This window comes from Chiloscyllium plagiosum, chromosome 18, assembly GCF_004010195.1.
Source record: "Chiloscyllium plagiosum isolate BGI_BamShark_2017 chromosome 18, ASM401019v2, whole genome shotgun sequence".
NCBI classification, from domain to species: domain Eukaryota; kingdom Metazoa; phylum Chordata; class Chondrichthyes; order Orectolobiformes; family Hemiscylliidae; genus Chiloscyllium; species Chiloscyllium plagiosum.
Genome location: NC_057727.1, coordinates 36,499,910 through 36,519,988, shown reverse-complemented (window position 1 = coordinate 36,519,988; position 20,079 = coordinate 36,499,910). Strand labels below are relative to the sequence as shown.

At 39.2% G+C, this 20,079-nt stretch overlaps 1 protein-coding gene across 1 annotated transcript in view; it reads right to left on the bottom strand.

Moving 5' to 3' along the window:
• LOC122559046 (receptor-type tyrosine-protein phosphatase gamma-like) overlaps positions 1-20,079 on the bottom strand; it is a 644,852-nt gene that overhangs the window by 414,154 nt on the left and 210,619 nt on the right. Inside the window, exon 3 of the mRNA XM_043708214.1 lies at positions 6,378-6,557. Coding sequence (XP_043564149.1) covers positions 6,378-6,522 — 145 coding nt within the window. The 5' untranslated portion in view covers positions 6,523-6,557. The remainder of the gene's footprint in view (positions 1-6,377; positions 6,558-20,079) is intronic.

Below are 20,079 nucleotides of genomic sequence, written 5' to 3'. Positions count from 1 at the left end.
AGGAGGCTCCCAAGCACTGAGGATGTCACCTAGACAGGGGACGAAACGTCTGCAACACAAATTCCCAGCTCGGCAAACAGAACCACAACAATATAATGAGGTATTTAGTACACTGTTTTCATCTAGCCCATATTTCCTGGGCAAATATCTAAGTACAGTTCATTAGAACTATTTCTCCTGCTTGTACTTTATCTTTTAAAATTAACTTTATTCAAAAAAATGGGTCTTCAAGTTAGAAAATGTCAAGGATAATTCATTGCTCCGATATGGCATACTTAAGAATCATTATGGCACATTTACAGTACTTCACAGAAGTAGTTCTGCTGTGCCAATTGTAACTCTTAGTACTGTCAACACTTTTGTTTGCCTCGTGGGTCCAGTTTCTAAAGCACCAAGTAAATAATTGACCAAAGGCAGGGGCCTTGACCTTCTTCACTAGTTGAAAGTCCTGTGCTGAAGCCTGATCATATCACTATCATGAACAAAGCAGAAGTGAAAGCTTTGAATTGCAGCCTGTCACAATCAAAATATGCCAAACTCTACCAACAGGCTTTTTTTTTGTTTTTGGGAGAAAGCTACTTCTAGAGTTACAAGCCAGCATCATTTCTATGATGGTGTCTCCTTCTCAGAACAACATTTGTATTGTCCTGTTTATTTTGACACTGATAATAAAGCTACAAAGTAAATCGGGTATTAGACCAAATATAGCCACATATTTCCTGTCAGAAAGCCACAGACAAATTACAATTCTAACCAAGAATTGAAACCTTAAAGCCTGTTTCAGCAATTACATTTCCTGACTAATTTCCAAGACAATTTAACATTAACTTTCAGTGGCAATTACATTTGCACTGTACACTTTGTCTTATTTCAAAGGTCACTACTTCAATACCGCAAAGGCTTTGAACCATAATTTGCTGAAAATTGCTACAAATACTTGAGGTATACTCATATTAATATCTTAAATATTCAAACATTACAGCCTCAGTGGAACTTAGTTTCTTGTAATGCTGTGCCACTTCCTCAAAATAAACATGAAAGAATGGAACAAATGGCACTAACATTAGCAAGGAATCTGAAAACTTGCTTATTCAATTGATTCATTATTCAATTTATAACGCCATTTGGTGAGGTTATGTTTAGTCTAGTCCAAATTGTGGAAATTTTCACAGTTGGTCAAATGTATAACATTCTGATAAATAATGTTGCACATCTAATCCTGGTTTAGAACAGGACTTTGAATTCACCTCCAGCATGGTATTTTATCTGGTACAGTGATGTTTATGTTATCCCTTAGAACATACAAAATTAAAAGTGAATAACTTTTTATTTAAGAATCCATAAAACCTATATTACATCTAACAAACATATTATATATTACACATGTAATATCTTATAGCTAACAAACATTATGTTTAGAGGCACTTAAGTGTCTGGGTGAAAATCAACCTATTAAGTAACAGAGAGCAGCCTTCTTCTTGTAGCATGCCATGTTTCAACTGATCCTAGTCAAGCTGAAGTCTCAAACCTTTGTACCACATGCTATGATGCAGTGATGATATCGTTAGCATATCTCTTAAAGGGTTGCTGAGACTCAGTCTGTGAGTCATAACACAACACATACGTTTCTTCCATTATCACAACCAACAGGCTAATCAAGGCAGAGCCACAAAGTTAGAGGCAATGTACAATACTGAAAGTGTAGCATATTAACCTCACCTACAAAAATATTGTCACCTTGCATGGGCAACATCAATATCTGACTGCAATAAATCAGAGAACATTATTTTAACATAAATTATCCAAAGACGGAGATAAAGGGGTCATTTTCATCTTCGTTACTTAGGTAATGAACAACTCTTTGCAAAATTGCCTGATTTTTATATAATTCATATTGGGGGGAAAAAGAAATCTAAGAGAGCCCAGCTTCATGCCTGAAAAGTGAAGATGAAAGTTACATTGATTTGTGTTGAAGACAGAGTCATAGAGTCATAGAGATGTACAGCATGGAAACAGACCCTTCAGTCCAACTCGTCCATGCTGACCAGATATCCCAACCCAATCTCATCCCACCTGCCAGCACCCAGCCCATCTCCCTCCAAACCCTTCCTATTCATATACCCATCCAAATGCCTCTTAAATGTTGCACAGATTAAATAAAAATCCAGAGAAAAATCTATGTTTTTGATTGGAATTAGACATGGCCCTTAGTAGAGTGATATGCTCTTTTTTGTCGGATGTGGGAGTTTAGGGAGAGTTTATGGGTTACTGAGGATTTTATCTGCAATAAATACCGTTGGTTGCGAATACTATCGGATTGGTTGGAGAGGCAGTTAGAGGCAATGAGGAATTTACAACAGCAAGGGGATGTAGTGGATTGCAGTTATGGGAAGGAGGGTAAGTCTCCGACACCTTTACATAGATGGGTTAACTCCAGGAAAGGTAAGAGAGATAGGCAGGTAGTGCAGGAGTCTTCTGTGGCTATCCCCATTTCAAACAAGTATGCTATTTTAGAAAATGTAGGGGGTGATGGATTCTCAGGGGAACGTAGCCAAGTTTTTGGTACTGAGACTGGCTCTGAGGTAATGAGAGGTACATTTGGTTCCAAGCAATCGACTGAGTTAGGGGACTCTCTAATCCGAGGTACAGACAGATGTTTATGTGGCCAGCAGCGAAAAATCAGAATTGTGTGTTGCTTCCCTGGTGCAAGGATCAAGGATGTCTCAGAGACAGTGTAGAATGTTCTCACGGGGGAGAGGAGCCAGCAGGAGGCTATTCTGTATATTGGAACCAACGACATAGGAAGGGAAAAGGTTGAGATTCAAGGGAGATTACACAGAGTTAGGCAGGAATTTAAAAAGGAGGTCCTCGAGAGTAATAATATCTGGGTTATTCCCTGTACTACGAGCTAGTGAGGGCAGGAATAGAGGGATGAGGAGCTGGTGTATAGGAGAAGGATTCACATTTTGGATCATTAGAAGCTGTTTCGGGGTAGAAGTGAACTGTACAAGGACAGTTTGCACCTAAATTGGAAGGGGACTAATATACTGGCAGGGAGATTTGCTAGAGCTGCTTGGGAGGATTTAAACTAGTAAGGTTGGGGTGGCGGAGGGGGAACCCAGGGAGATAGTGAGGAAAGAGATCAATCTGCGAGCAAAGGTGGGTCAAACAGTCAGGGCAGACAGGGAGAAAGCATAGAATAAGGTCGGACTGATAAATTAAATGGCATTTATTTCAATGCAAGAGGCCTAACAGAGAAGGCAGATGAACTCAGGGCATGGCTAGGAACATGAGACTGGGATATCGTAACAATTACAGAAACATGGCTCGGGGATGGACAGGACTGGCAGCTTAATGTTCCAGGATATAAATGCTACAGGAAAGATAGAAAGGGAGGCAAGAGAAATGGGGGAGTGGCGTTTTTGATAAGGGATAGCATTACAGCTGTACTGAGGCTGGAAATACATCCAGGGAAGTTAGTTGGGGGAACTCAGAAATAAGAAAGGGATAATCCCCTTATTGTGATTGTATTATAGACCCCTTAATACTCAGAGGGAAATTGAGAAACAAATTTGTCAGGAGATCTCAGTCATCTGTAAGGATAATAGAGTGGTTATGGTAGGGGATTTTAACTTTCCAAACATAGACTGGGACTGCCATAGTGTCAAGGGTTTAGATGGAGAGGAATTTGTTGAGTGTGTACAATAAAATTTTCTGATTCAGTATGTGGATGTATCTACTAGAGAAGGTGCAAAACTTGACCTACTCTTGGGAAATAAAGCAGGGCAGGTGATTGAGGTGTCAATGGGGGAGCACTTTGGGGCCAGCGACCATAATTCTATTAGATTTTAAATAGTGATGGAAAAGGATAGACCAGATCTAAAAGTTGAAGTTCTAAATTGGAGAAAGGCCACTTTTGACAGTATTAGGCAAGAACTTTCAAAAGCTGACTGGGCACAGATATTTGCAGGTAAAGAGACGGCTGGAAAATGGGAAGCCTTCAGAAATGAGATAACGAGAGTCCAGAGAAAGTATATTCCTGCTAGGGTGACAGGAAAGGTTAGGAAGTATAGGGAGTGCTGGATGTCTAAAGAAATTGAGGGTTTGGTTCAGAAAAAGGAAGCATATGTCAGGTATAGACAGAAGAGTATATAAAGGCAGTAGGAGTATACTTAAGAGGGAAATCAGGAGGGCAAAAAGGGGACATGAGATAGTTTTGGCAAAACGAATTACGACGAATGCAAAGGGTTTTTACAAATACATCAAGGACAAAAGGGGAACTAGGGAGAGAATAGGGCCCCTCAAAGATCAGCAAGACTGCCTTTGTGTGAGCCGCAGAAAATATGGGAGATACTAAATGAGTATTTTGCATCAGTATTTACTGTGGAAAAGGATATGGAAGATATAGACTGTAGGGAAATAGATGGTGACACCTTGCAAAATGTCCATACTACAGAGGAGGAAGTGCTGGATGTCTTGAAACGCATAAAGGTGGATAGGTCCCGAGGACATAATCAGGTGTACCCAAGAATTCTGTGGGAAGCTAGACAAGTGAATGCTGGGCCTCTTGCTGAGATATTTGTACCATCGATAGTCACAGGTGAGGTGCCGGAAGACTGGAGGTTGGCTAACATGGTGCCACTGTTTAAGAAGGGTGGTAAGGACAAGCCAGGGGACTATAGACCAGTGAGCCTGACGTCGGTGGTCGGCAAGTGGTTGGAGGGAATCCTGAGGGACAGGATGTTCATGTATTTGGAAAGGCAAGGCCTGATTAGGGCTAGTCAACATGGCTTTGTGCGTGGGAAATCATGTCTCACAACTTGATTGAGTTTTTTGAAGAAGTAGCAAAGATTGATGAGGGCAGAGTAGTAGATGTGATCTATATGGACTTCAGTAAGGCATTCGACAAGGTTCCCCATGGGAGACTGGTTAGCAAGGTTAGATCGCACGGAATACAGGGAGAACTAGCCATTTGGATACAGAACTGGCTCAAAGGTAGAAGACAGAGGGTGGTGACACCAAAATTGGAGGTGTAGTGGACAGCGAAAAGGATTACCTCAGATTACAACAGAATCTTGATCAGATGGGCCAATGTGCTGAGAAGTGGCAGATGGAGTTTAATTCAGATAAATGCGAGGTGCTGCATTTTGGGAAAGCAAATCTTAGCAGGACTTATACACTTAATGGTAAGGTCCTAGGGAGTGTTGAACAACATTTTGCTGAACAAAGAGACCTTGGAGAGCAGGTTCATAGCTCCTTGAAAGTGGAATCACAGGTAGATACGATAGTGAAGAAGGTGGTTGGTATCCTTTCTTTTATTGGTCAGAGTTTTGAGTACAGGAGTTGGAAGTCATGTTGAGGCTGCACAGGACATTGGTTAAGCACTTTTGGAATATTGCGTGCAATTGCAACATTTAAGAGGCATTTGGATGGGTATATGAATAGGATGGGTTTGGAGCGATATGGGCCGGGTGCTGGCAGGTGGGACTAGATTGGTTTGGGATATCTGGTTGGCATAGATGTGTTGGACCGAAGGGTCGGTTACCATGCTGTACATCTCTATGATTCTATGACTCTAAGTTGGATTTGGAGACAGAAGAATTTTCCTGACTCGGCACACCAGCCTCGGGAATGAAAATTCAACCCCGAGTTTTAATCTGAACAATCCATTCTTACAGCAAAGTAATTATCACTTGTGGACAGTAGAACATGTTGACAGTCCGCACAGTTTCCATCACAGAGAGAAAGATATGCGCTGGCATGCTATCCCATTCATGTCATGAGAAAAGTTTCAAGTTTCAGTTCATACGAGACTAAGCTTTGCTTGTGGGATACAACCTTTTTGTTGTGAACATGAGTTCAGAGTATTGGGAGGAAACCTGAAATGTAACAATGTACATGCCTGCTCGAAGCATTGCTCCCGATTGTCTGTAAACTTGTTTCCTGAGGCACTAAGGTGAGTTGTGGTCACTTAGATAAGAAATCAAATTGATATTTAAACTGCTGTTGAGGGCTGATTTGCATAAATTACATTTAAACAAATCTATTTATAATTACTTCTTCAAAGTTCAGGAATTCACCCACCCTATAAAGAGGTAAATTGAATGTATAGTTGCAATTAGTTTACGGAACACGTTGAAGTGATTCAGCAATGCAAACTTAGGACCACATAGCATACTGCACCAAAAATCATCAATCTACAGTAACCGTAGAGGACATCATTATCGTGATATAGTTCGAATAATGTAATATTTTATGATTTTAGTTTCTTACCGCACTAGCTTCTTTCATGTTTGTTTGCATTTAAATATCCCCAGATATTTGACGGTAGTTTAAATAACCAGAAAAACATTGGCTATCCATACTAACAAACTTACTTGTTTTTCCAGTGTTTTTCATACGAGTTCTATTAGAAGACTCAATCTCAAATCCCTCAAGATGTATTTGCTGCAAGACATCCTTCTCATGAGTCTTCTGATCTACAATATCAATTGGGGACTGTTTGATACCAGAGCAATTCATGTAAGATGTCGCCCAATTTTCTGGTCCATAGGTTCCTGAAGGGAAGAAAGTATAATGCTATTAAAAAAAACATTATTTACAAGATAGAAGTTATCCATGTTTTTGTACACAATACATTTCAAACATCATTCATAGGGTAGCTGGATGGGTCTGGGAGGGCTGCTCTTCTGATGGTCAGTGTGGACTTGATGGGCCGAATGGCCTGATTCCACACTGTAGGGATTCTATGGTCACCCCCTTACCAGAAACAAAATACTTGTTTCTGTCACATTTGGTTGAAAATAATGAATGAATCTTCCTGGTACTGCAGAGGCAGAGTTAAAGGGGCACCTGGGAGCAAACTTTCAGATGAGAGTATCAATGTATTGCCAATCTAGGTGATCCTGGAAGAGGTACTTAAACAACAGAATCAACTAATTATGCAACATTGACAGGCAGCTCTTAAAGATCAATTCAGGGTCTGAGGAGAATGGGATCTTCTCAGCCATGGAGCAGACTCTCACAAGTTACTGAGCTCAGGGCCTGTTTTATTGACCCCTTCCACCCACCTTCCAGCAGTGGATGCCAGAGGGCCACAGCCATTGCCCTGTGAAAGGGTTGCCCCTCCATTCTGACAGTTGTGTTCCTGTAACTTTTTAACAACATAATACTTAATTAGAGGGTGGCACTACCTTGAGGTGTCTTTGCAGTCTCCTGCTTGCCACAGTCATGCTCACCTCACCTTGTGTGGCTGCAAGCCAGGCTTTGCTGGGAAATTGTCAACTCAGCCTCAGAAATTGGCCCGTCGTTTTGAACAGAACCACAGACACCAAATTGTTCAACTGGGAGACCATTTTTCAAAATATCGTGCCAGGGGGCACAAAGCAGACCCATGTGGTTAGAACTTGAAAGTGGTCCTAGCTCCTGATTAAAAACCTAACACGATACAATTCTTTTCCTTTACTCTTCTTAAGAAGTCATAAGGAAGCCACTTTAAATGTACCATAAAAGCTACATACTTGTCAGTGCACAAACTAACCATCAGACATTATGGGTAGAATTTAATATTGGCGGAGGGTGTGTCGCCCACAGGCAAGAGAACCCATGTAGGTTCTACAATGCCCCCAGTGGGGAAAGCCACCAGACTTAAGTTCCAATCTAGCATTTAACTGGGTAGTGTCAGGTCTTCCCTGAGATTCAGGGCCCCAGTGGTAGAAATCCCACCCTCTGCAAAGTTGGCAGTCTCTAGTGCCCATCAGTGTCACTGAGAGTAATGGCTGTTTGTTGGTAAAGATTGCAAGGAGATACATAGGATCAATAGGGACTCAAACCACTGTTGCACAAAGGTGGTTGGAAGTCAGAAGGAAAAGCAAAATTTGCCTCTCAGTGAGTTGTCCTGTTCCAAATGCCAGGTCTCTCGATCAGACAATGAGTGTCTTTGAACAAGGAATCATTCCCTGGAAGCCTGTTTCTCGGGTATCAAATGGTGACTCCCTGTCTGTCTCAGAGTGATACCAGCAGCAATGTGATGAGTCCAGAATGTTGTTAATTAGCATCAAAACAGGAAGGCTGTCTATGCAGCTTCCTGCATCGAAATTGATCAATCAGAAATCGGAAGGCAGTGGTGTTTCCTTTTCATACCCTACCACCTGATTAAACACCCCACTGAACTTGTTGACAAACTAAGCAAAGAGAAATACAAAAAACTAAAATTGTATACTGTACTCCAATAGAATTGATTTCACCATCAAAATGCGTTAACTGTGACGAGCTTTTACTTCCAGCAAAAGAAATCAACCTCAAAGTTGTTAACAATTATTTCTAGTTAAGTGCAACTAAAATATTGTGAACAATTATCCAATATCTGAGCTAGCTACAATTTATGGCTCTGAGGATCCATTGGAAAAGGTGAAAGTCACCAGTACCAGTATAAAACCAAATAGAACCAATTATCATTTCTCGAGATAATAAAATTGCCCCATAGATTGAATAACCTAGAAGCTAATTTAGCTTGGATCTATAAAGCAATTTTGAAAACAAATTAACGTTTCAGGCAATTAAAAGAATCATGTTTTTTAAATACTGAGGAAGCAAGAATAATTTACTTAACACAGGTCAGAAATGGTCACTGATGTTCAAGATCATAAGACCATAAGACCATAAGACATAGGAGCAGAAGTAAGGCCATTCGGCCCATCGAGTCCACTCCGCCATTCAATCATGGCTGCATTTCAACTCCACTTACCCGCATTCTCCCCATAGCCCTTAATTTCATCAAGAATTTATCAATTTCTGCCTTGAAGACATTTAGCGTCCCCGCCTCCACTGCACTCTGTGGCAATGAATTCCACAGGCCCACCACTCTCTGGCTGAAGAAATGTCTCCGCATTTCTGTTCTGAATTTACCCCCTCTAATTCTAAGGCTGTGTCCACGGGTCCTAGTCTCTTCGCCTAACGGAAACAATTTCCTAGCATCCACCCTCTCCAAGCCATGTATTATCTTGTAAGTTTCTATTAGATCTCCCCTTAAACTTTTAAACTCCAATGAATACAATCCCAGGATCCTCAGCCGTTCCTCATATGTTAGACCTACCATTCCAGGGATCATCCGTGTGAATCTCCGCTGGACACACTCCAGTGCCAGTATGTCCTTCCTGAGGTGTGGGGACCAAAACTGAATTTTCTCACCGTTTAAAAAGTAGTCCATGCTTGTATTCTTTTTTCCAAAGTGCAAGACCACGCATTTGCTCACACTGAATTCCATCAGCCATTTCCTGGACCACTCCTCCAAACTGTCTAGATCCTTCTGCAACCTCCCCACTTCCTCAGTACTACCTGACTATCCACCTAACTTTGCATTGTCGGCAAACTTCACTAGAATGCCCCCAGTCCCTTCATCCAGATCATTAATATATAATGTGAACAGCTGCGGCCCCAATACTGAACCCTGCGGGACACCGCTTGTCACCGGCTGCCATTCCGAAAAAGAACCTTTTATCCCAACTCTCTGCCACCTGTCAGACAGCCAATCCTCTATCCATACCAGTAGCTCACCTCGAACACCATGGGCCCTCACCTTGCTCAGCAGCCTCCCATGTGGCACCTTATCAAAGGCCTTTTGGAAGTCTAGGTAGACCACATCCACTGGGTTTCCCCGGTCTAACCTACTTGTCACCTCTTCAAGAACTCCAACAGGTTTGCCAGGCATGACCTCCCCTTACTAAATCCAATCATGGAGCTTCCCATATCATCTTGCATAATAATTTACTTTCAGGTGCACATCACACAAATGGTTCTGCTTTTGATGAATGCTCAATATTTCCATGGAAACAATTAAAGCAAGAAGAACTGGTTAGAGATTTCAGATTTGAAAACAGGTAACTTAGTAAAAATGGATTTTATATTTCTTGCAAACCTGGTATTTAAAATAAATGTATACACCAAGTTATTATATTTTCCTGCTGCTTTAATCCATTTCCAAAGAGATCTGAGCCAATAATATTGCATATTTCCACACAACGATTCTGAGAAAGTCACAAAAGTCTGAGGCTGACTGAAGATGTTTTCTAACCCTTTCTTTTCCATGCTGGTCACCAAGGACAATTGTAGCAAATAAATGTTAACATGCTGTGAAAAGTGATGCACATTTACATGTTCTTGATGGAAAAATCAATCTTAATTCCAAAACTTACTGAAATTACGTTTCAAAATGCGAAAGGAGAAAAAGTATTGAAGAAAATGAGTGATTTCCCTATAATTTCAATAATCTTTGGAATTATGGATATTCCCTAAATTACTTTGCTGCCTGTTGGAGAATAAATTGGTTTATTTGTTTTTGGTCAATAATGTTATAAATGTAGCAAATTTCACCAAATACTGAGAAAGGTTATTTCCATATAGTACATTTAAAACAAACAGGTTGAAGAATTGACTTTGGTCAATTGCAATGATGGAGGATGAGTTGGCTCATTTTTTATTCAATTTATATCGAATGGTATTGATGCTGATCAGGTCAGATAAAAGACAGTTGAAAACAGACAAGAGTATTTTTGTTTTAAATCCTAGGTTGAAGCAGAACTGCAGCAAAGAATGAAAAAATGAAGGATGTTCATAAAATAAGTAACAACATGTTAACAGAACAGTAGAACGGCAAAGCAGAATTATGTTATTTGACCCCTTAAGTGCATTTTGGCAGTTAAAATCTAATTATGACCTTAAATACACTTTCCTATATGACCCTTGTAACCCATGACTTTGTCAGTTAAAAATCTATCTGGCTTAGCTTTCAATACATTCAATGATCCATCCTCCAATGCTGTCTATGGCAGAGAATTCCAAATACTCTGGAATTCTTCTCAACTCTGTCATAAATGAAGGCCCCTTGTTTTATTTCTTCCACAGGGGAACACATCTACTCAACATCTACCCTATAAAGATGTTTCAAAGGATTATATGTTTGAATAATATTGCCTCTCATTCTTCAAAACTGCAATGACTGTAGGACCAGCCTACTAATTTTTTTCCTAGAAGACAAAGCTTACCACAGGAATCAGCCTCCTAATCCTTCTCTGGTATTACTACCAGTGTGCTCCTCCTAAAGTAAGGCAACCATAACTAAATACAGTATATACACGATATATATAGTATTTAGGTGCAGTATTACCAATGCCCTGGACATTTTCACTCAGATGTCCCTAACTTTTATATTGTCCCTCACCCGCCTCTGCCTGCAATAAGGGCAAAAAATCCTATCAACTTGCTGAAGTTGCATACTGACATTTTGTGATTCATGTACCCAGCTCTCTCTTTAAGTCAGCATTTTGCAGATTCTTTGTTTAGAATTTTCTAGCAAGTCCAATATTTGTTGCCCATCCCTAAATGTCCTTAATTTGAATGACTTGTTCGGACATTTCAGCGGATTGTTACAAGTCAAGCAAAATGCTGCGAGTCTGTAGTCACAAGGAGGCCAAACCAAGTAAGAATGGCAGAGCTTCTTCCCTGAAGGACACAAGTAAAGCAAACATCTTTTAAAAGAAACAACTGATGAAGATTTCATGGTCAGCATTACTGTGCTCAGCATTGAGCTCAAGATTGCATTAATTTAGTTCAAGTTCCTCCAATTGCCATTTTAGGATTTGAATCCATGTTCTGAACGAATTTTTGCACTTTTTTGCCATCTTGAAAATGATTAATTTATTCTATTTTCTGTAGTTAACCAGTCCTCCACACGTACTAGTTTACCACCCCTAAAATCATGAACTCATATAGAATGGCACCATGTCAAATGTATTTTGAAAATCATACACTTTACATTTTGCTGGTTCTCCTTCATCCACTGATCTTTTGTCAAGCCTCAATTGTCCTGCTACTTGCTACATAATACAATACATTTCAATATTTTCCCAATGATAGATGCTGATATAATGAATAGGTTAACAGATATGTTGACCAACAATTACGAATTAAGCCGTGTTTAAAATGTATGTTCACAAAGCATTCACTTTTTGCATACCAAGTGTCTTTCAACATTTAATATATTAAATGGACTGTATAGGGCATCTCCAGAATTGGAGACAATGCTTTCGGCATTTTGTAATTATACATTTAGTGACTATTGATTGTGAAAGTGACTGCATTTAAAATTTGCACTCTCTATGAACTTTGGCATATGCGTTTTACTGTTCAGGTGGAAGATTTTAAGGACAAAATCTCACTATCGTATTAAACCAGCCCTTACATGCAAAAAAACAAGAACAAAAAAAAGCAAGTGAGAAAACAGTTATTTCACCAGTAATCCCTGTATAATTAACTTGTCTTAAATTCTGCTAACAGTTTATTAATAAATGTAAAAGTTAATGAGGCCTTATAATCTGTGGAAAGATGTTAGACATATTAGATTATTGCCCAGTAAACTGGTGCTAGTCAGATGCAAAGAAAGGCTTGTCACTAAGCATCTGGTAAACTAAAGTCGCCACAGTCGCTCTCTCTTATTAGAGAGATGACTGGTGTTGAGTTTAACCTGAGGGTCACCACACCCCAGGCCAGGGACGAGGTGAAGAAGGCAGGTTCTTCATGGTAACCTCACCTGGTGTGGGAATTGAATCTGAGCTGTTGGCATCACTCTGCATTGCAAACCAGCTGCCCAACTAACTGAACTAACTGATACCCAAATCCAGTGGAAATACATGGCACAAAGCAAAATGTTGTTAATTGACTGGAAGTTTAATTCCTCATACATTTTACACTGAAAATTAAATTAACTAGAGACACAAAGATGTACTATGTCCAAGTTAATCTAACCACCTTTATTTTAATCATATTGGCACTTCTCTTCTCATATTGTTTCATTGCCCACAGGTTTTCTGATCTCAAGAGTATTTAAGTTTTTATTGAATATTTAGAAAGTCTAGCTGTAAAGGACAACATTTCTGCTCCTGATTCTCCATTAAGGGCAAACGGCGGAAAATAGCAAGTGTTTCATACTGTGAAAATGCAATCATGAACAACACCCTGTGGGATTCGTCTAACTGCTATTTGCTATTAGCAAATTTAATGCACCAAACCCAAACCTATTCTTCACATTTATTCTGGTTCACATTTACTTTGATTGAAGCCGATCTTCCACTGCAGATTTAAAATAAATTTGGCTCCTGAAGCATCTGATATTCAGGTAATTTGGTGACACAAACCCCTCATAATTAATAAGGAATGGAATACATCCCTCCATATTTGAATAAGGGTTGCAAAAGCATTAAAGTATAGAATGAAGCTTGTAAACATTTAAACTTTTTAACATAAGGTACATTATATCATCAACAGATTGAAATTTATGCTATACACTAGCAACATCCTGCAGGCGCTAATGCCAAAAAACATGTGGAATTCACGATTAAATCACATGGTGTATGTCCATCCCTCCCTAATTAAAAAAAAAACAAAACATTTGGTTCCAAGATATGTTCAAAACTCAGGCTCACATAGTTTCTTGTTTACCGCAAGAGGGACAAAGCCAAAATGCGATTCAAGGAAGACAGTCACAGTTTCCTTCATTTTAAAATATATGCATAGGTTTAAGGTGGTCAAGAAGGCATATGCTGTGCTTCCTTCATCGGTTGGGACATCAAATATAAAAATTTGCAAGTAATGTTCCAGAACTTCATTTCATCCAAATTTGGAATACTGCGTACAGTTCTGGTCACCAAACCACCAAAACGATGCAGTGATTTTGGAGAGGGAATGTGCTGAAATTGCAACACATCACCTGTCCTATCATTCTAATTGAGTTTGAATTAACTACTTAACTATTTAATTCAATTATTTGTTTTCATTTCCTGTACGTTTTACTAATCTTACCACCAGTTGCTGTATTATTTTCAACCTTAGGGATAGAATAGATCTTAACCATTTCCCAGATATTCACCAAAGAGTAGTTCTTCCCCATTTGTAGGTTTGGAGATCCTACAAGGTGAAAAAAGTTCATTATAGCAAAGGAACACTTCCTTCCACTCCTTCCCTATTCCCTCACTCACTCAACTCTCACCAATCTGTTCAAATTTGTACTCAGTGTTGTTGCACTCTGAGCTGAACCTATTGAGTTAGCTCAGACACAACTAAGGTTAAGATACGGGTTAGTGGAGATGTAATGGCAAAGCTTTAAGGGGATTTTTCAGAATACACATTTCCCAATGGAGAACCTGTCCTTGTGGCTAGCTAAAAGAAAGTTAAACACAGTCATAGAGTCATAGAACCATAGAGCCATAGAGATGTACAGCATAGAAACAGACCCTTCGGTCCAACACATCCATGCCAACCAGATATCCCAACCCAATCTAGTCTCACCTGCCAGCTCCCGACCCATATCCTTCAAAATCCTTCCTATTCATATACCCATTCAGATGCCTTTTAAATGTTGCAATTGTACTAGCCTCCACCACTTCCTCTGGCAGCCCATTCCATACATGTACTACTCTCTGCATGACAAAGGTGCCCCTTATGTCTCTTTTATATCATTCCCCTCTCACCCTATACCTCTGCCCTCTAATTCTGGACTCCTGCACTCCATGAAAAAAAAGTCTATTTATCCTATCCGTGTCCCTCATGATTTTATAAACGTCTATAAGGTCACTCCTCAGCCTTCAACACTCCAGGGAAAACAGCCCTAGCCTATTCAACCTCTTGGTATCAAATTTAAAGAAAAAACATGAGTTCAAAAGGTTGTGATAAAGTATTAATTTGGAAGACTATGGAGATGCCTAAATTTCTTGTTTGAGAGGAAGTTGTTGAAAGGTCATAGGAGCAATGATTCTGGTGCAAAAGGAGGTCATTCAACCAATTGTGTCTGCACTGGCTCTCTGAGCATTTTAACTTAAAACCAATCTCTTGCCTTTTTCCTGTGATTCTACTCTTTGCTTCTATTGCACATTGCTTCTATTTAAATAATCAGCAAATGCCCTTTAGAATGTCTCAACAGAACTTGTCTCCATCATATTTCCAGTCAGTGTGTTTCAGACCATAATTACTCGCTATGTGAAAAAAACCGTTTCTAACCTTGAATTTGCTTCTTTTGAAAAATACTTCAAAACTGTGCTCTCTGGTTCTCAATCTGTTTACAAGCGGAAACAGTTTCTCCCTTTTCCCTCTGTCGAGACCCCTCATGGTTTTGAAAAACACTGTCAAGTCTCTGTTTAGCTATTTCCTTAATTTCAATTTCTGCAATTTTTCCCCATAACTGAAAGAACCATTCTTATAAACCTCTTTTTTACATTCTCCAATGCATTCACATCTTTCCATCTGAGGCAATTTGGAATTTTCTTTGACTAAAAACACTGGCTATAAGAAATCATTAATTTCAGCAAATAGTAGATGCCTGAAAGACAATAGAACAGTCTGGAATAGTTTACAAAAAAGTCACATGTCTGGGTTAATGGCTATCAGAATTTCTGATTTTTTTGGGGATGTTATTTGGAAAGGTCAGATTAGGTATAACTTATTAACACAGAAGCCACCCAACTCATCCTTTCAAGCTTTATAAGAAAACCCTTTTGAGAACCCAGTGTGAGAGCTGAAAAAAGTCAATATTTCAATTCTCCTGAGAAGCTTCAGGAAGACTTGCTCTCAACATCTGCTGAACAAACAAAATGGTTTCAATGACAAGCTGTGTTTATACTCATTCGGTATACCAAGATGTCAGACTGAAAGCTATCTGCAGCATTTCAAATCTCATCCTTTTGCTTCAAGAATTATTTTGGCAAAGGTTTTTGTAAAAGTTAATCTCTGCAGAAAGTTCTTTTTTTTACTTTAACTGGAATGTGTTTTAGGTTATTTAGAAAGGTTAAATTTATATGTTCATGTTTTAAATTATATGTTAATCAGTTTTACATCTCAGTTGAATAAATGTTATTGCAATAATAAACCAATAATATCGTTGTTTAGTAAAGCATACAGATTGGGAGATATTTTTTGTATTCTAAAACCAAAGTATAGATGAAATATAAACTTTGTCTTATCAGCAACTGGGAAAAATATTTAAATATATGAACTCATGGAACCAGAGAAAGATGATGTATTCTTTCAACCTCTGTCCTCAGATTATTCAAATTCAGGTGGTAGTCTGAAAATTGGATAGAATATTATAAGACATCAAAAATAATGAAAAAATTAATATGGAGAGGGAAATAGAGTATGACAGATAGCTAGAAATATAAAAACAGACAGGTAAGAGTTTCTAGACATAATTAAAAAAAAGAAACAAATTAACCAAATGAGCAATGGTCCTATGGAAGTTGAGTCTGGGGAATTACTTATAGAAAATAAGGAGTTGGTAAATGAATTTAATTGATATTTTGCATTGGTCTTCACAATAGAAATTACAAATAACATCCAATAAATAACTGTAAACGAGTAAATGGAATGAAGGGATGAACTCAAGAAAATTACAAGCACTAGTGAAATAGTAGTGAAAAAATTGTTGAAGCTGTAAATGACATGCTCCTGGATCCTGATGGACTTCATCTAAGATTTTAGGATATGTAGTTAATGAGATAGTTGATAGTTTGGTTTTAATTTTCTAAAATTCCCTAAATTTGGGAAAGATTCAATTAGATGGAAAATAGCAAATGTAATATATCCAAAGTAGGTGGGGGCTGGGGGCAGAAGGCAGGAAATTACAAGCCCGTTTGCTCAAGATCTCAACAACTTTAGAAAAGATAGTCCCCAGAGGGTCATTGTTTGAAATAAGAGTCCACCATTCAAGTCAGTGGTGAGCTGAAAACTTTCCTGACCAAGACTTAAGAGTCTTTAGAAATTTATTCCCCAAAAGACAGGGGAAGTGGATTCTTTGAATATTTTTAACGCAGAGGTAGAGAGATTCTTGATTTTAAACTGGTGCAAGCTTATTAGGGGTAGTTGGGAATGTACAGAAACCAAATCAGCCATGATCCACTCAATGGCTGGAGGATCAAATCGGCTATTCCTGGAATAAGAGAGAGGCAGGTATTAAGGGAGATGCAAGTGGGTGGCACAGCTGTTGTTTTTGGTGTAGATGGAGAGGTATCCCTAGCGAATAATTAGGCAGCATTGAGGGCATGCAGGGTTAGTGGTCTTTGGGGTTGAGCTGGGTGACAGAGAATAAGGGAAGATGTTCTAGGAAATAGTCAGAGTGGTGGAGCATAAACCTTGGTGGGTGGTAGGTATAATAGCAGAGACAGAACGAGTGTGAGATATTGGAGAATATATGATGGCTCTTACTGTGTCAGAGTAGAGAAGGACAATAATCTTCCGCCTACTTTCTGTGTTTTCCTAAATGGCTGAAAATGCCCTAACCCAGGAGGCAACCTCAGACCAGGCTAGCATGATCTGGCATCATGAATTCCACTGCTGACCCTTGGAATAAAAGTCCCACCCTTGTGCCATTGCATCTAGGTATGTGCTTACATAGCGGGGTTCTGACTTGCACCTGTTTGCCATGTCTGGGGCAAATGTCAGGAACTGTACAGGGCAGCTTTGGCTGAAAGTGTTTCTCTGAGTGCACAGCAGGCTTTTAGAGATAGCAAAAGGGCAAAGAATGCCAATGAATGTCAGAATATGCACTGAGTGACTTGATGGAGACCAGAGGGGCTTGGTAGATAGTTAATGAGGAGAGTTTGATAAGAAAGGCTTTGCTGCAGAAATCCCTCTTAAAAATACTCAAACTTAGCCAAATAATCATAAGATTCAGCCCATAAAGGTGCAGGAAGAGAAAGAGAGGAGATTCATGTCTATTATCTAAATTTGAATAGAATATTCTGCCTTCTTCTCCCTTTTCTAAAGGTTTCCACATATAAGTTAGAGTGGAGGTAGGTTGAACTAATGCATTTTTCAGAATGAGTAGAATCGCTCTTAAAATATTCTTTAGCATGAAAGAGTACTTCATCCATTTGACAAAATGTCAACTGTATTGCTGTTTCACCTTAATCAAATCATACTGTGTCAAATAAATTGCCTTAAATTTCTTTAATTGTCCTTCAGGCAAAGTTTCATCTTAAATATGTTCTCTAAACAACTCCATTGTCATATTGAATGGTGAACCAAATTAAAAGCATGTTGAATTATATAAATAAAGCCTTCCTAACTATTACTGTACTAATTGCAAGCCATCAGGGCCACAGGCTAGAGTTAGCTCATTAGGAGGCTATAAATATTTCAACTTAAATGAAAGGGTCTAAGACTCCTTGCCAAAAAGAATATGAAAATTTAGAGAAATGAAGAAGATGACTGACTTCAAAAAGAATAAATTCTATGAATGTGTGGAAGAGTGAGAAAATGTGGACAGAAATTAAAATCGTATGATTGTGACACCCAGATATAGGAATGTAAATTTGATATTCAGAAGTACAAGTTCTTTAAGATCAAACGAGGTAAGGTTCAAATCACTCATCCTGATAATGCTGCCAGTATAGAAGGCAAATCTACACAGAAGTATATGATCCAAAAGATCTGGTTAGTTCCTCCAAGGCTGGTACCTTTTCACTCTAATTGCTTAAGAAATTAGAATAACTGTCCCAGGAAAAAGTGAAGAAACCAACTCAAAGTGTCAACTCACAATTACGAGGTCATACAAGTTCTGGATATTTTTCTTACACTAAGCCTATCCAGCTATCCAAGGCTGTTAACTTTTCATTATCTAAGGAGACTAACTCTAAATTAATCACAGCTGTTGAGCTCAAATGCAGATAGAGTCACAGAGACGTACAACACGGAAATAGACACTTTGGTCCACCTCATCCATGCCAACCAGATATCTGAAATAAATCTAGTCCCATTTGCCAGCACTTGGCCCATATCCCTAAAGGTAAAAACAATGACTGCAGATGCTGGAAACCAGATTCTGGATTAGTGGTGCTGGAAAAGCACATCAATTCAGGCAGCATCCAAGGTGCAGTAAAATCGACGTTTCGGGCAAAAGCCCTTCATCAGGAATACCTGACGAAGGGCTTTTGCCCGAAATGTCTATTTTACTGCTCCTCGGATGCTGCCTGAACTGCTGTGCTTTTCCAGCACCACTAATCCAGAATCCATATCCCTAAATCCTTCCTATTCATCTCTACATCCAGATGTTGTTTAAATGTTGTAATTGTACCAGCCTCCATCACTTCCTCTGGCAGCTCATTCCATTTCAACCTTTACATGAAAAAATTGCCTCTCAACTTAACGCTATTCCCTTTTGTTTTGGACTTCCACATGCGGGGAAAAGACATTGTTTATTTGCCCTATCCACGTCCCTCATAAGTTTATAAACCTCTATAAAGTCATCCCTCAACCTCTGACACTCCAGGAAAAATAATCCCAGCCTATTCAGCCTCTCCCTATAACTCAAACCCTCCAACTCTGGCAACATTCTTATAAAAGTTTTCTGAACCGTTTCAAGTTTACAATACCCTTGCTAAAGCAGGAAGACCTGAATTGCACACAGTATTCCAAAGGTGGCCCAACCAATGTTCTGTATAGCCTCAACATGACCTCCCAACTCCTATACTCAATGCACTGACCAATAAAGGAAAACATACCAACGCCTTCTTCACTATCCTATCTACCTGTGACTCCACTTTCAAGGAATTGTGAACCTGCACTCCAAAGTCTTTTTGTTCAGCCACACTCCCCAGAACCTTGCCCTGAGGTGTATAAGTGCTACGCTGATATGAGTTTTCAAAATGCAGCACCTCACTTTTATCTAAATTAAACTCCATCTGGAACTCCTCGGCCATTGGCCAATCAGATCAAGATCCCATTGTATTCTGAGGTAATCTTCTTTGCTGTACTCTAATTTTTGTGTCATCTGCAAATTTACCATCCAAATCTCCTATGTTCATATCCAAATCATTTGTATAAATGACAAAAACAGTGGACCCAACACTGATCCTTATGGCACACCGCTGGTCACAGGCCTTCAGTCTGAAAAACAACCCTTCCATTACCACCCTCTGTCTTCAACCTTCAAGCCAGTCTGTATCCAAATGGTGAGCTTTCCTTGCATTTCATATACATAAATGATCTGGAAGAGGGCACTGTTAGTATGATCAGCAAGTTTGCAGATGACACGAA